General features: G+C 44.7%; 3 protein-coding genes across 3 annotated transcripts; 1 reads left to right on the top strand and 2 right to left on the bottom strand.

The window, feature by feature from the left end:
- Positions 1-8,618: 8,618 nt before the first annotated feature.
- H4C2 (H4 clustered histone 2) lies at positions 8,619-10,524 on the top strand. The gene has a single exon (XM_019985557.2). The coding sequence runs from the start codon at positions 8,669-8,671 to the stop codon at positions 8,978-8,980; it is 312 nt and encodes a 103-aa protein (XP_019841116.2). The 5' UTR covers positions 8,619-8,668; the 3' UTR covers positions 8,981-10,524.
- Positions 10,525-12,676: 2,152 nt separating this feature from the next.
- On the bottom strand, positions 12,677-13,107 carry LOC109576917 (histone H4). Its single transcript, XM_019985559.2, has one exon. The coding sequence runs from the start codon at positions 13,043-13,045 to the stop codon at positions 12,734-12,736; it is 312 nt and encodes a 103-aa protein (XP_019841118.1). The 5' UTR covers positions 13,046-13,107; the 3' UTR covers positions 12,677-12,733.
- A 644-nt stretch (positions 13,108-13,751) lies between these two features.
- LOC109576834 (histone H3.1) lies at positions 13,752-14,243 on the bottom strand. The gene has a single exon (XM_019985469.2). The coding sequence runs from the start codon at positions 14,210-14,212 to the stop codon at positions 13,802-13,804; it is 411 nt and encodes a 136-aa protein (XP_019841028.2). The 5' UTR covers positions 14,213-14,243; the 3' UTR covers positions 13,752-13,801.
- Between the last annotated feature and the right edge of the window lie 1,508 nt (positions 14,244-15,751).

Consider the following 15,751-nt stretch of genomic DNA (forward strand, 5'->3'; position numbering starts at 1 on the left):
GGAGAGACTGGGGGACCCCAGCGCCTTGCTGCTGATGGAACCCTCAAAGAGTGGGGACCTGCCTTCTACTACCAGCCTTTTTGCCTGACCGATCTTCTCAACTGGAAGTTTTTCACCCCCTCGTACTCTGAAAAGCCTCAAGTGCTGATCGATCTCCTAGAGTCCACTTTTCAGACCCACCGACCCACTTGGGCAGACTGCCGGCAACTGCTCCTCACCTTGTTCAATACGGAGGAGTGCCGACATATCTTAACAGAGGCTAGAAGATGGTTCCGGGCCAATGTCCCATGGGGCCAAGTGGACGAAGAAACCTTCCCAGAAGACAAGCTCCGCTGGGACACTGAAGGAGGAAGAAATAATCTAGAGAGGTAGCAACTGGCCATCCTACAGGAAGTAAAAGCGGGGCTAAAAAGCCCACCAACATGGCTAAAGCCACAGAGGTAATACAAAAGCCAGATGAAAGCTCGGCAGACTTCTATGAGAGACTATGTGAGGCCTTCTGGGTCTTCACTCCTTTCAACCCTGAGGCCCCAGAAAACCAACAGATGGTAAATACCACTTTCATGGGACAGGCCCAATCAGACATCCGGAGAAAATTACAAAGCTTTGAAGGGTTCATGGACAAAAACGCCACAAAATTGCTGGAGATCGCCAATAAAGTCTTTGTTAACCGCGACCAAGCAGCCCGTCCTGAAGCAGAAAAGAGGATGGAATGGAAAGCTGCATTCCTGGCAGCTGCTCTGTCAAAGCTTGCACCCCCAACAGGACCACCTCATAGGGCAAGGGGCCCAGATCTGAAGAAGAGAAGCCCTCGAAGCTGTGATCAATGGGCCTATTGTAAAGAAAAAGAACACTGGAAGAATGAATGTCCTGACTGCCCTAAAAAGAGAACCAAAGCGGCAGCCCCACTGAGCCACCCAGCACTAATCTGATCAGCCTAGCAGGAGCAGAATCCCATTAGAGAGGACCAGGCTCTCTTCAACTGGGCCCCTGAGAGTCCATGGTCAGAGTTCAAGAAGGGGGCCATCCAGTGGACTTTATGGTAGACACAGGTGCTGAGCATTCGGTGGTCACTCAGCAGATAGCCCCCTTCTCGGGAAGAGAAGTCACTATCATCCGGGCTACAGGCACTCAGACCTGTAGGCCCTTCTGTGGTCCTCGGAGATGCTGATCAGGGGGCCATGAGGTGGTCCATGAATTCCTCTACCTGCCAGACTGCTCCGTTCCTTTGATGGGAGGGGATGTCTTTGCAAAAATGGGAGCCCAAGTTTCCATTTCTGCCACAGGTCAGCCTAGCTAGAGTTACCAGAGTGACCCTACTCCTTGATTATGGCTCTCGCTGAAAAGAAGGAAGAGGAATGGTGCCTATACTCTTCCCTTCCAAAAGAGCGGACCATTCCTCCTGAATTAGAGACTGAGTACCCCTGGTCTGGGCCAAAAAGAATCCTCCAGGTCTGGTAAGACATCATGCCCCCATCCTGATTGATCTGAAACCAGGAACCCAGCCTGTAAAACTGCAACAGTACCCGATTCCTCAAGAGGCTCGTCTAGGAATCCAGGTCCATTTAGACAGGCTGCTCCATCACTCCAGGGTGAAGGCAGAGCATCTACCAAACAAAGACCGACCATGTTAGGAGGTGACCCCCCGACAAAACAACCCACTTCGGGTCACCCTCAGGAGGAGAAAGGACAAGCACTGTGCTCTTGAGTCCTGCTAATCCACCAAGGATTGGAAGAGTCAGTCACTGGAAAAGATAATTATGCTGTTCCTGTCCCCTGTATTAGTTCTTTCACTGTGATGCTCCGGCACTGTCACCCTCTGCTCCTCTCTGGCTGTGCACTCTTAGCTTTCGTTTTCACCATAGGGTTAACGGCAATGGCTCCAGTCAATTGGCATTGGGATAAAAGGCTTTTACTGGCAGTTTTCTTCCTCTCTTTGGTTAGCTGCTTCATCACCATCAACTGCATATAGATCCTAAATATGTGGTATATCCTAATACAAATTTTTGCAACTCACCTGAGTGATGGAAAACTCTTTCACCCTTGGGTCCCAGTGGTGACGCAGATGGTGGTCTTAGCAAATTGCACCTAATATCAGGCTTGTTTACTGCTGCTGCTGCTAAGTCGCTTCAGTCGTGTCCGACTCTCTGCGATCCCATGGACGGCAGCCCACCAGGCTCTCTTGTCCCTGGGATTCTCCAGGCAAGAACACTGGAGTGGGTTGCCATTTCCTTCTCCAATGCATGAAAGTGAAAAAATAAAGTGAAGTCGCTCAGTTGTGTCCGACTCCTAGCGACCCAATGGACTGCAGCCCGCCAGGCCCCTCTGTCCATGGGATTTTCCAGGCAAGAGTATTGGAGTGGGGTGCCATTGCCTTCTCCAGGGCTTGTTTACTAGAGGGCATAAAATATGAAGAGCCGACAGTTGCACTCCTGGCCTACCCAGGCTCCGTGGAAGATATCATTAATCCGTCTCCTTCCCTAAGCGGATTTCCCCTCCATTTTGTGTAACAAGAGGACCGGGGTAGGAGGTGGGCCTCGCCCTCATTGGAAACAAGGAGAGACTAGGAGAGCATTCCACCCACGGGGCTGTACTAAAGGGGAACTTACCTCTATGTTTTCAAAACAAATACTTGGAAGAAGTTGAAGAAGTAGGTTTTCTGAACCCAATAACAATAACACCTTATCCTTTGACCAAACAGATTTACAATGGGAACCCTTTGGTGATGAAGATTATGAGATATATTATACACCTGACTGTAGGGGACATAATTTTATATAGGGAGGCTTAGCCAAAAATGCAACTAAATGGTACAATGAGACTTTCATACCTGTTAACAGTTCTGTACCAGGATCAGGAGAATGTATTGCTATTGGCCAAGACACAGGATCCTTACTATTACCAACAGGACCTTAGTCGAGGGCCCCCTTCACTGATTCAATTGATATTTCAAAACCTAGCGTGTCAAAGCCCATCCCATACCCATAATAGCTCTGAGACCAAATATAATCCACTCTGTGCAGATGAATTTTTCTCCAGCAACAGACCAAAGGGCCATAGTGCATATGACAGTTGGGACCCATTCATAAAATCCCGAGACCTGTTTATACAAATTACCTATACTATGGCCTGGATCCAAGGGCCTACTACCGGTGTCTTGGTACTAGGAACCGGGTTTAATTTTCTTGGCGGAAACTGGTTGTGGGGAATCCTTCCCTGCCAATGGAAAGGTATTTGCCATCCCAAGTTTATAGTTCTAAAATTCACAAGAAATGGCAGTCTCTGGAAACACTGTGAACCTAGGATCCTTTCTAGAGCAAGCATTATCACCTCCAAGCCTCAGAGTGAAACAGAATGACTGGGAAGGGTATGCCCATGATACCCCCATCCTGGAAAGACCTGGTGTTGGACCCTGTATTTTGAGGATTTTTCAAGTTTGCAGGAATACCCCTGCTAGAAAGATTAGTACTCAAGCTAACCATTCTAATACAAGAATCTTGGAAGTCTACAGTGGCAGCGATAGAAGAACAAAAAAGCCTAGATTCCTTAGGTCAGGTAGTACTACAAAACTGCGGGCGACTAGATATGATTACAGCACAAGAGGGATTGTGCCCCACGCTCAGCGAGTCCTGTGGCTTTTATGTAAATATCTCAGCTAAGGAAGAAAGCCTGTGGGTCCTCAAAAGAAACATTAAGTTGATTGATGACCTAAAGGCTCAGGTAGGGAAAGGAAGTTGGTTATCCAACTTGCTGTCCTCAACCTTCAGTTCACTCTGGACTTAGATACACCCCTTAATGGGTCCCAGTTCTGATGCTTCTTCTAGCCCTCTTGCTAGGTCCTTGTATTCTCAATGCAATAACCCATTTTATTTCTTCTTGCTTAGAAACCATAAAGCTCCAAATGATGATGAGGACTTACCACTATACAACAATAGAGGATTCCATCGGGGAACCTTGAGGAGAGTCTACACCCCTGTTCCAACAGGAAGTAGCCAGAGCAGTCATCACCCCTGTTCCCTTAGGGTTCCCTGTTGAGCAGTTAAGGCAGATGATCCCTAAGTCGGCTAAAGCAGCTTGAGGATCAACAGGAGGGAATGAGAAGGAAAATTCAGCAAATCTTCCATGTAACGCTCTGTTTAGCATTTTAATGCTTTTGTAACCTGGCTTGTTTATTGTATCAATCAACCACCAGAGATGGCACCAAAAGAAGATAGTTTAAACTGCAGACCTGACTGAGAACACAAGACACCTTACACATTCTCATCCTTGATTGGCACCCCTTAAGAAACACCTCAGTTTCATGGAAGTTCTGCCCTGCCCCATAGCTTGTGTGTATAGAAGACAGGCAAACCCTGAGTCAGGTGCTCAGCCTTTGGAGGTGACTCCGATGGGCCTTGTCTGCCTATCTGTTAATTGCTCAGTCTTGTCCGACTATTTGCGACCCCATGAACTGTAGCCCACCAGGCTCTTCAGTCCACACAATTTTCTAGGCAAGAATACTGGAGTGGGTTGCCATTTCCTTTAAGGGTAAGTCTTCCCGACCTAGGGATTGAACCTGGGCCTCCTGTACTGCAGGCAGATTCTTTACCATCTGAGCCACCAGGGAAGTCCCGCATCAGTGTAAAATAACGTCTTTTCTGATACTCCAAGTGCATGTTGCTTCCTCTTCCCATGAGCCAAATATCTACTGTAACTCTGCTATAACAAACCTACTTGTAAGCACTCCACATAATTGCACTTTTTCCTATCCAATTGCTTTTGTCTCTTTTGTCTCTATGGCAAAATCCGGAACTACTTGCTGTAGTTGTTCCGGATTTTAACCACTTGACCCAAGGATTTTAAACGTGTCCGTTACTGTCTTAGTATCAGATAGAGTGTGGACAATGGCTGTTCTTTCTCCTCCCCAGCCAAGGAACGTGGATTTAGCTTTAAGTCTTTAATTTACTTGAGCCCCTCAAGAAAACAACTGCAGTATCTAGGAAAAAAAGGTTAGTGCCATTTTAGAATTCATAACCTTGTTAATCTTTTTAGGGTATACTCTGCAAGTCAGCAGCATTTCAATGCTAGTTTACCTGAGTTCAAATGCTAGCTTTACTACTTTTTCATTTGGAATTACTTGCACAGATTCTGCTTATTTTAAAAGTTAAAATTCAGCAGACATTTAAAAATTAAACAGAAAAATCAAATTTGTGGAAGAAAATTTACTGAACACTTGGCCGGCATTTTGATATCATTGCATGGAAGGAAAGTTATGACCAACCTAGACAGCATATTGAAAAGCAGAGATATTACTTTGCCAACAAAGCTCCATCTAGCTAAGCCTATGGTTTTTCCAGTGATCATGTATGGATGTGAGAGTTGGACTCTGAAGAAAGCTGGGCGCCGAAGAATTGATGCTTTTGAACTGTGGTGTTGGAGAAAACTCTTGAGAGTCCCTTGGACTGCAAGGAGATCCAACCAGTCCATCCTAAAGAGATCAGTCCTGGGTGTTCATTGGAAGGACTGATGCTAAAGCTGAAACTCCAATACTTTGGCCACCTCATGCGAAGAGTTGACTCATTGGAAAAGATCCTGATGCTGGGAGGGATTGAGGGCAGGAGGAGAAGGGGACAACAGAGGATGAGATGGCTGGATGGACTCTATGGACATGAGTTTGAGTGAACTGTGGGAGTTGTTGATGGACAGGGAGGCCTGGCGTGCTGATTCATGGGGTTGCAAAGAGTCAGACACGATTGAGCGACTGAACTAAAACATCTGTTATATTAGGGGAGTGACTTAGGTGGGCCTGGGGACAAATGAGGATGTTTAATGTATAGATTGTATCTTTTGAATGACTGTTGCAAGGTCTTCAATCAAAAAGAGTTTTTCTTTCCCAGGTGCACAGAGTGATGTTACACCACAAGCTGAAGTTTATAGCTAATGCTGTTGGAGTCTAAAATTTGGGTTTGTTATAAAGACTATCAAAGAAGAGGAAGAGTAAGTCAGGGTGAATTTTTCAGACTTCAAATTTAGTGGTAGCCTTTTCAGTTGTCCTAGTAGATGTGAGTCACTGCTCAATGAGTATTTTCAAGGATTTAACACAACAGTGGGAAGCTGGTATGGAGATTTGAAAAGGCACCCCAGGCTTGGTTGCAGGAAAGCTAGAAGCCTGAGACTGTCCATGTACCTTAGTAGAGGGCACAAAGGAACATATTTGGACCATCATGTTTAGCATGTCACATATGCCAAAACAGAATGAGTTGATGTCTTGTACTTTGTTAGATGCCATCAGTTAGTTCAGTTCAGTCACTCGGTCGTGTCCGACTCTTTGCAACCCCATGGACTGCAGCAGGCCCGGCTTCCCTGTCCATAACCAACTCCTGGAGCTTTTGTGCTTTTTTTTTTTTTTTTTTTTTTTAAAGTCCTCACTAATATATACATATGGTTGTGGCTGATACTGTGTTGGAAGGAAAAATGAGACTTCAGAGTAATATTTCAAGTCTCAGTTCAGTTCAGCAGCTCAGTTGTGTCTGACTCTTTGTGACCCCATGGACTGCAGCATGCCAGGCTTCCCTGTCCATCACCAATTCCCAGAGCCTACTCAAACTCATCTCCACCATCGCATCAGTGATGCCATCCAGCCATCTAACCCTCTGTTATCCCCTTCTCTCCTGCCTTCAATCTTTCCCAGAATCAGGGTCTTTTCCAATGAGTCAGTTCTTCGCATCAGGTGGCCAAGTCTAGACAGGTTCTTTAAGAAATAATACCAGTTGAAAACAATCACATTTATACACAACTTCTCTCAGCCTATCTCTGTTCTAACGCTTTGTTTACAATGGCTAAATTAAATCCTTATTAGAGTTCCATCATTACTATCATTACCCAGTTTTACAGATGTAGAAAACAAATGTAAAGTTATATGGTCACACAGCTCATAACCTATAGGGAAAGTTAAATAATTTTCCCTCTACCCTTCTGAGTTCTTAAACCCCTGAAATAAAAGATTAACAAGAGAAAAACAAACAGAAGTAACATGTAGCCCTTATGTATACGTGGGAGTTATCTGGGGAAAAATGAGTAACTCCTGAAGGTAGCTTAAAATTCCAACTTAAATACCATCTTTATAGGGAAAATGAGTGAGAGGTGGTGCGTAAGCCTAATAGGGGTGAGTAAATGATTTTTAGGAAAGATGAATGGACCTTAAGAGAATAGATGGGGAGAAACAATAGTGATAAAATTAGATTATGTTTAAAGCAGGATAATAAAGTTTCTAGACATAAAATTCTCTCTCTGCTCATTGGGGCCACTACCCCTCTTTAGTGTACATTGTGCACATTATAGCAGTACATTGACCAAATCTAAAGAGCTGCTTGACTGAAAAGAGCAATTTTCTCCTGGTGCCAGCAAGGTACCTTCTTAGAAGATAACACTCCTTTCTCAATCCTGTAAGGAACTGCAATGCCTCTTATACATGTGGGTCTGGACTATGTAGTCTGTCAATAGTAACTTTAAGATATAACTCTTTGTCTTAAGAATATACTATGTTTTGAACTCTAACAAGCAGAACAGTCCTCAGAGCTTTCTGAAAGACTGTCTCCCAGGTGATATTCCTTGGGTTGGCTCTAATAAAGTCCTATTTTCTTTCTCAGATTGACCGTTTTCATGGACAATAGTTTGTGACAAGGTTTGTGTGGGTGTGGTAAAGTGTCACTCTTCCCTAGTTAGTGAAACTCTTTGGGGAGGGATTTATTGAGTTCTTTTTGTCTGTCTTTAGGTACCTAATGGGAGTTCAGAGAAATCCTCTATGCATTTGCTGTTTTTCTGCTACAGCTCAAAATAATCAACATACTTATAGGAGAGGAAAAATAACTTTCCTTCTACCCTTCTAAATTCTTAGCTGAAAAAGTAGGTTAACATGAGAAAAACAGTTTAATAACATGTACACTTCACACATGCATAAGAGATACCTAGAAAAACTGAGTAAAACTGCAAGTTTGTCCAAGACCCCACTTTTAATGTCTCCCACTAAAGACACAACAAGTAGGAGGAGCTAGTTATGAGAGGTTACCAGGAAAGCAAACAAGAGTAAGGTTATTACACAGAATTAAGTCCAGGGTCTTCTCATTGATGAGATTCTCTGGTGATCCAGTTACCCTATCTTCCTGGTACAGAGAGAAAGACATTCATTAAAATTCCCTTTATAAATGTAAGTGTCCCTCACAAAAGAGTAAATTCTCACAAATAAAAGTAAATTCTACTCTATGTCTGGTATTAAAAAAAAAAAAAAAAAAAAACAGCTCAAAAATAGCATATGAAGGGTGAGAGTCATATTCTGCTACCATTCACAACTAACAGTCACCTTCTCTTGAATGAGAAAGTATAGTATTTGCAAAAAAAAAAAATAAGTCCTTACTAAAATTCTCAGTCGAAAATATAAACAGACTCAGATTCAAAGACCAAAGGGAGCAAAACAATCCAGAGTAACATTTAACAGATGCATTATACTAGGTTCTCTCCCTTTCACAGACACTGGATCCAGAAAGGGGCGGAGCCAAGGGAGTGGTTTCAGAGCGTCTTTTCCCGCCCGCGCGTTCAGTTCTCAATGAGGTCCGACTACAGCTTATAATTACTCTTGACCAAGCGGTGATACCACTGCTGTACCGCACACGCTTGCAACACTTCAGGTAGCATGTCTGGACGTGGCAAAGGCGGCAAAGGCCTTGGGAAAGGAGGCGCTAAGCGCCACCGCAAGGTTCTGCGCGACAATATCCAGGGTATCACCAAGCCCGCCATCCGTCGCCTGGCTCGTCGTGGTGGTGTGAAGCGCATCTCCGGGCTCATCTACGAGGAGACCCGTGGGGTGCTGAAGGTGTTTCTGGAAAATGTGATCCGAGACGCGGTCACCTACACGGAGCACGCCAAACGCAAGACTGTAACCGCCATGGACGTGGTTTACGCGCTCAAACGCCAGGGCCGCACCCTCTATGGTTTCGGCGGCTAAAGCTTCATCCAGTACGTTTATTTTAAAGGCCCTTTTCAGGGCCGCCCACTTTCTCTCAGAAAGGGCTGTGCTCAATTTGTACTTGGATTAGAAATGTATTCTCTTTTAATGCTAAAGTAGTTTTTCTGTGCGGTCTCTCTACCGTTACACTTTATCTAATCTTTCTTCATATGCGAAGAGTAGCGGTGCCTTCGGTCAATAGGGCAGTAAAATTGTTTGGCTTAGTATGCGGCGGAAGTCCCGGTGCCCTGTTTGAGAACTTCAAGCCCCAGCGTCAACCGCTCTAGTGGGAAGGATCCTGCCTACCCCCAAATCGTCTGTAAAAGGACTATCAACTACAGGCCAAAGTTTTTGTCGAAGAGGCAAAACTGTACATGTGTGTGTGCTCAGTCGAGGCCGACTCAGCTTGCCAGGCTCCTCTGTCCTTCGAATTTTCCAGGCAAGAATACTGGAGTGGGTTGCCATTTCCTACTCCAGGGGATCTTCTCGACTCTGATCAAACCCGCGTCTCTTGCGTCTCACGCATTGGCAGGCAGCTTCTTTAGCACTGCGCCACCTGGGAAACCCAAAGTATTTAATAAGTATTTGTGCAAATTGCCAGAAACTGCTGGGGTGCTGCTGGTCGCTGACAAGCCAGATGAATTAAATACATCGCCGGAAAGAACCTGGGTGTTAGTGTTTGCAGTAAGCGACGCCAGGAGCTGCGCTCTCATCTCTGCAGCCCCACCACCTCCTTGTCCTCCTCCGGGTCGCACCCCAAACCTCCGTACTTATAGAGTTTGGGCCATCCATCATGCTGAGTGCCGTGACCCCTCGTAAACCCAGTGGTCTTGGTTTTTGAAGTGTCTTGGCATTGCTGATTTTCATCCTCAGGCTGGAGGCCTCTGGCTAAACAGTTTGTAAATTTCCATTTACTATATTAAGCGATTCTGTTCTGAACACTTAGGCCTCTAGCAGGGCCTTTGAGATTGTAGGCAGACGCTTCCTCCTCCCTCCCTCTTAAGTGGCTCTCTTGCACTTTCAGCTTCATTCCAGTTGGTCTCTCTCTGTACTCTGCTGTAAATTATACTTTAAAATGAAACTTTCAAAGATGACAATATGGTCACAGAAGTTTTTTTGACGTGTGTCTTCAAATTGATAAACCAGCCGACTGACTGAATAATCAGCCTCCTTGATTTTTTGTTTGAGACGTGTATTGATGACTGCTCTAGGAAACACTGCTGCCTCGTCATTCTGCTAACACCTGTCTCTTGACCCTAGAGGAGATACTGACTAGGCAGTTGAGAAAGTGAGATTCTTAATTTCAGGTGAGACTTCTGGACTAGAGAAAAAAACTGGGGACTCATCAACATATAAATGATCAGACTGGATGAGAGCACTAAGAACTTAAATATGTTTTATAGCAGCACGTTGTTTGTAAATGAGAGGAACCAATATAAATTGTCATCAAAACGAACCAGATAAAATATCTATATCCATAAAATGGTGTCTTAGTTCAGGCTGATACAATAAAAATACCGTGGACCGTGTGCTTTAACAACAAATATTTCTCAGAGTTCTGGAGACTGAAGTCCAGCATCAAGGTGTTAGGCAGATCGGGTGTGTGATGAGGACCCATTTCCTACTTCATAGGCTGCTGTCTTCCTACTGTCTTCACGTGGCAGAGTTCAATGAATGCAGGCATGAATGTTCTACACAAGGACACAGGCCCTCTCCCAACCTCAGGCCCACCATAGTGCTGCTATGATTGATTCCCTAGCTATAATTCTTTGACTTGTCACTGCCTGAATCAATCAGCATGACAGGTTTTCTCTGGCTCTTAGGAATGATGCAGGAGTGGTGTATCAGGCAGCATTATCTTTGTTCTGAACCAGGACTTCAGGAATGTTAGGTCTGAGAAAGGTTCATACCTTTGTACCCAGGTAGTGGGTATGACTAAAATGAGTGTAATACAATCTATAAGTCTTATGAACTAAAAAAAGATAGGCCAACCATAAAAGAAGGTGGTCTATGGAGCAGCCACCCTTCCCTTCAGTGTAGGAAATCTGTATCCACATATTTTATTACATATCTGAATGGAGGACAGGAAATTCTAATTTGCTTACTGGTGTACCCCAATGCTTAAACAATATCTGGCACATTACACAAAATCAACACATATGTCCTGAAGGGCACCAGGATTACATTACTCTCCCAACCAGGCCCATTTTAGCTCCTCTCGTCATCCAAATTGCAGCTTTGAACCCTCCCCATTGTCAGTTTAAATTAAGGCAGGCTAGGTAATTATATCATTCCCCTCCAAGTCTGGAAGGACAGTTATCAGGTGGGAAACAGGCTGAAAAAAACTAGGGGAAATATTAGAACTAACATACTGAGGCTGAAATCAGCCAGCCCTCTAAAAAAATGATACAAAAAAGAACCCAGTGATAGAGGCATTTGTTGAATACCTTTTAGATGGGAATACTGTTTCCCTACTGCTGCTGCTGCTAAGTCGCTTCAGTCGTGTCCGACTCTGTGCGACCCCATAGATGGAAGCTCACCAGGCTCCCCCGTCCTTGGGATTCTCCAGGCAAGAACACTGGAGTGGGTTGCCATTTCTTTCTCCAATGCATGAAAGTGAAAAGTGAAAGTGAAGTCGCTCAATCATGTCTGACTCTTAGCGACCCCATGGACTGCAGCCTACTGGCTCCTCCATCCATGGGATTTTCCAGGCAAGAGTACTGGAGTGGGGTGCCATTACTAGCCAACCCCAAGTGAATTCACGTCCCTTCAGTTGATATGCTACTGGAACATATAATTGTACGAGATTTTCTTGCTTAAAAACTTTCTGTGACTACAACTACAGGCCAAGCATAGACCAAGGAGGCCATACTGTAGCAAGAGAACATCTTCACAGACCAACAGGCCTACCCTATAATCTTCATCTCCTGCTACCCTGCCTGGAGATTATATATATATATATATATAAAATAAGATTTTTTGAGATATAATCTACATATCATAAAATTTCATCCACTTTTTTTAGTGTACAAACAATAAATTTTAGTATATTTACTTAGTTGTACAACCATCACTACAGTCTATTTAATTTTAGAATATTTCTATCACCCTAATTTCCATTTCTCTGTGATGGAAGGCAAACATGTATGGCTTACTGCTGAGCGCTGTGTTGACACAGAGGGAAGGGCGTTTTCTTCATAACTTCTTCTGAACTAAATGCCTGGGTTTCCCGGCGGTCTGAAGCCGGCTTTTTTTGCACACCATTTCAGATTTTTTTAATCGAGACAAATCACCCCATCAGTGGCGGTAATTTCAGTACTGTTCTCAGGACATGACCGACTCAGATGTCTCCGTCTGTTTCATAACCCGTAAAAAACACAAATTTACTAAACCCGGGCTTTGCCTTTTCTCGCCCGATTTCCCACCCCCTATTTAGGTCGCCTCGGGTAAAGCACAGATCAGTTCTGACGGGCTGACAACTCATGGGTGGAGCGTGGCGACCTAAAGTTTTTCGTAGTTTTTTTCCACTTATAATTAAATCTTCGCCGCTACCTGTCCAGTGCAAGAGAGCAAATGATTCCGTATGTATATACAGATTGCCAAACCCCGCAGTGTTTTCTGGTTCAGAGCTAGTGTTCAACTATAGCACCTGGCTATTTCTCGGCTAATAGTTACAGCTTTTTTTAGAGTAGTTGGGTGGCCCTGAAAAGGGCCTTTGGTTGAAATCAAGCTCCTGAGAGCAAACTGGAAAGCTTAACCGCCAAAGCCGTAGAGAGTACGGCCCTGGCGCTTGAGAGCGTAGACCACGTCCATAGCGGTGACCGTCTTCCGCTTGGCATGCTCAGTGTAGGTGACCGCGTCCCGGATCACGTTCTCCAGAAACACTTTCAGGACCCCGCGGGTCTCTTCATAGATGAGCCCAGAGATGCGCTTCACACCACCACGACGAGCCAGGCGGCGGATAGCAGGTTTAGTGATGCCCTGGATGTTGTCGCGCAGAACCTTACGGTGGCGCTTAGCGCCGCCTTTCCCCAGACCTTTGCCGCCTTTGCCGCGTCCAGACATGGTTTCACAAAAAGTAAACCAACAGCAACTGACGAGTAAGCGGAGAACCGATTCTTATATACCTACTCCCTCCGCCCCTCCCCGCACTGAGGGCTCGGAAATCGCGCAAGCCGGAAGTGTGACGCCATCAATCCCCGCCCTTAATTCCTCCTCCAAGCCCCGGGAACAGGAGCCAAAGGAACTGAAGGGCCGGAAGGGAGAGGCGGATCGGGTTGGCTAAGCGGGCTGAGCTCAGTTTGACCAATAGTCTTTCGTTGCTTGGCTTGCAGGGGCTGCACTGTTTTAACTAAAGTACTTAGAGGAAGCAGGCTTACAGCAGACATATTCCAAATATCCTAAGTATAACAAATACTTTAAAGGGTGAAAACTTATTATCAATAAATTTTCGTAATCGTGTCAAGATCAGAGATAGAAATGTAAAAATGGTTATACTATCCTGACGTTCAAAAGGCCCTGTTATAAAAACGTTCTGCAAATGTCAATCACTCTTCATGCCTCCGAAACCCTGGTTCTTCATTAAGATATGGAATAACAGTACTAAACACAAAGGGCCAGTTTGTTCGCATATGCAGGGAATATTGAAAAAAAAAAAAAGAGCACCCATGAAAAGTGAAAGTGCCTGAGTGTTACTGATGCATATTCTTCCATCCAAAAGCAGTATATTCAACTACTTCAGTTGGTTCGTATTACAGCCGTTTTACTTGAAAACGTGGGTGGCTCTGAAAAGAGCCTTTGCTTGAAATCTCAGACTGGAACTTATGCTCTCTCCCCGCGGATCCGACGGGCTAGCTGGATGTCCTTGGGCATTATGGTAACGCGCTTGGCGTGAATAGCGCACAAATTGGTGTCCTCGAAAAGACCCACCAGATAGGCTTCACATGCCTCCTGCAGTGCCATCACCGCCGAACTCTGAAAGCGCAAGTCGGTCTTGAAATCCTGGGCAATCTCACGCACAAGGCGTTGAAATGGCAGTTTACGGATAAGAAGCTCTGTGGACTTTTGGTAGCGGCGGATCTCGCGCAGGGCCACCGTGCCAGGACGGTAGCGGTGAGGCTTTTTTACGCCGCCGGTGGCCGGTGCACTCTTGCGAGCCGCCTTGGTGGCTAGCTGCTTGCGTGGCGCTTTGCCGCCAGTGGATTTACGGGCAGTTTGCTTTGTACGGGCCATAACAAACAAGTAACTTCGAAGCAGATGTGCCTTATACTAGCTCAAATAAGTCGCCCAGCAGTTTTGCTTGTATTTATAGTACCCAAGGGGTAGTGATTGGGCGGGAGAAAAGTTTGAATATTACGTTACAGGTTCTGATTTGTCTAGCTTTAAACTTTCCAAAAAGCGTGCAGTTTCATTGGCCGCCTCCTTCTATCCTCGGCTCTTTTCAACTTATTTTTTTTAACTTTTGTTCTTTCCCACACACGATTTTCTGTAAATGCAATGCTTTGGGCGTTACCTTTTCGGAAAAATAGACATTCACTTCATTGATATTATAGTAATGTAGGTTTTCTTAGTCCCCTGAGTGGTGTGGGAATTGAGGGATCTACATTCCCTGGTCGGTAACCCGATATCGGGTTAGAAATTTCTAAAGCCATTTTACAAAAAAGAGAGATCCCTCTGTAAAGCTTAAACTGACCGAGGAACTTCTTTGAAACCTACAAGATGTAACCACAAAAACAGTATATAAAAAAAAAATTCACACTAGCGTTTCCAGAAGTATTTTCTGTAATAAGGCACTTTTTTCTTATGCTCTGACTTTACATTTGGAGCTTTCTGAAACTAGTATTTTCTAAAGTCTAGAATACACTTAGCCTGGTGCAATGCCGGGTAGACAACGGCGGGAGAAACCACAAGGGATCAGAGGAATTTCCCCATGGGAAGCAGGCGATGGACTAAACTCAGTGAATAGATTATGGACCAAAACGAAGACAATTTACTACAGCCAGTGGCTGATTTTATTTTTTTAAAAGCCAAATGTGAACCCTTATACGAAAGCGGTAATCCAGATTCTACCTTTTGATTGGTAGAGTCCATTTTACTTGGTAGCCAGTAAGAATGCATATCTAGCATCCCTCATTTGCATGGAGCAGTTCCCTTTCATTTGAAACTTGTTAAACCCATTAGACACAGGCGGCACAAATCATTCTTTAAACAAGAAATTATTACGTGCAGTAGTTCCCTTTTAAAAACTTTTGATTAGATGCCACATTTATTACTATAGGAAAAGCTTGTTTATGTCTTTCCAGAAATGCTTATTTATGAAACCTTCCTCTTGGAGGAAGATTGTATACCTGTGTTATAATTGTCCTTTAAACTAAGACGCCTAGCTCCAATTGTTCTTATCTCTTCCAAATTATTAGAAATTACGTAATGGGTTTTGTAAATACAGACTCAAGAAAACGACAGTTAAGAAAGGGTAAAGATGGGCGACTCTCGTGTCTGGACGAGCCAATGAGCGCTCAGTGGTGTCGGACTCTGCGACTCCACGGACTGTAGCCCGCCAGGGTCCTCTGTGCCTGGGATTCTCCAGGCAAGAATACTGGAGTAGGTTGCCATTCCCTGTGTCTGGAACCCTTTTATTATTGGCCACAAGGCGGAAACGAGCTCTTAGGGGTTTTTTTGAGAGTTACTGGGGGGCAATGGCAACCCACTCCAGTACTCTTGCCTGGCAAATCCCATGGACGGAGGAGCCTGGTAGGCTGCAGTCCATGGGGT

The sequence above is a fragment of the Bos indicus genome, chromosome 23 (genome assembly GCF_029378745.1).
Source record: "Bos indicus isolate NIAB-ARS_2022 breed Sahiwal x Tharparkar chromosome 23, NIAB-ARS_B.indTharparkar_mat_pri_1.0, whole genome shotgun sequence".
NCBI classification, from domain to species: Eukaryota; Metazoa; Chordata; class Mammalia; order Artiodactyla; family Bovidae; genus Bos; species Bos indicus.

Bases quoted from the DNA above. Each gene is read 5' to 3' on its own strand.
- H4C2 (XM_019985557.2), top strand. From the start codon at position 8,669: ATGTCTGGACGTGGCAAAGGCGGCAAAGGCCTTGGGAAAGGAGGCGCT.
- LOC109576917 (XM_019985559.2), bottom strand. From the start codon at position 13,045: ATGTCTGGACGCGGCAAAGGCGGCAAAGGTCTGGGGAAAGGCGGCGCT.
- LOC109576834 (XM_019985469.2), bottom strand. From the start codon at position 14,212: ATGGCCCGTACAAAGCAAACTGCCCGTAAATCCACTGGCGGCAAAGCG.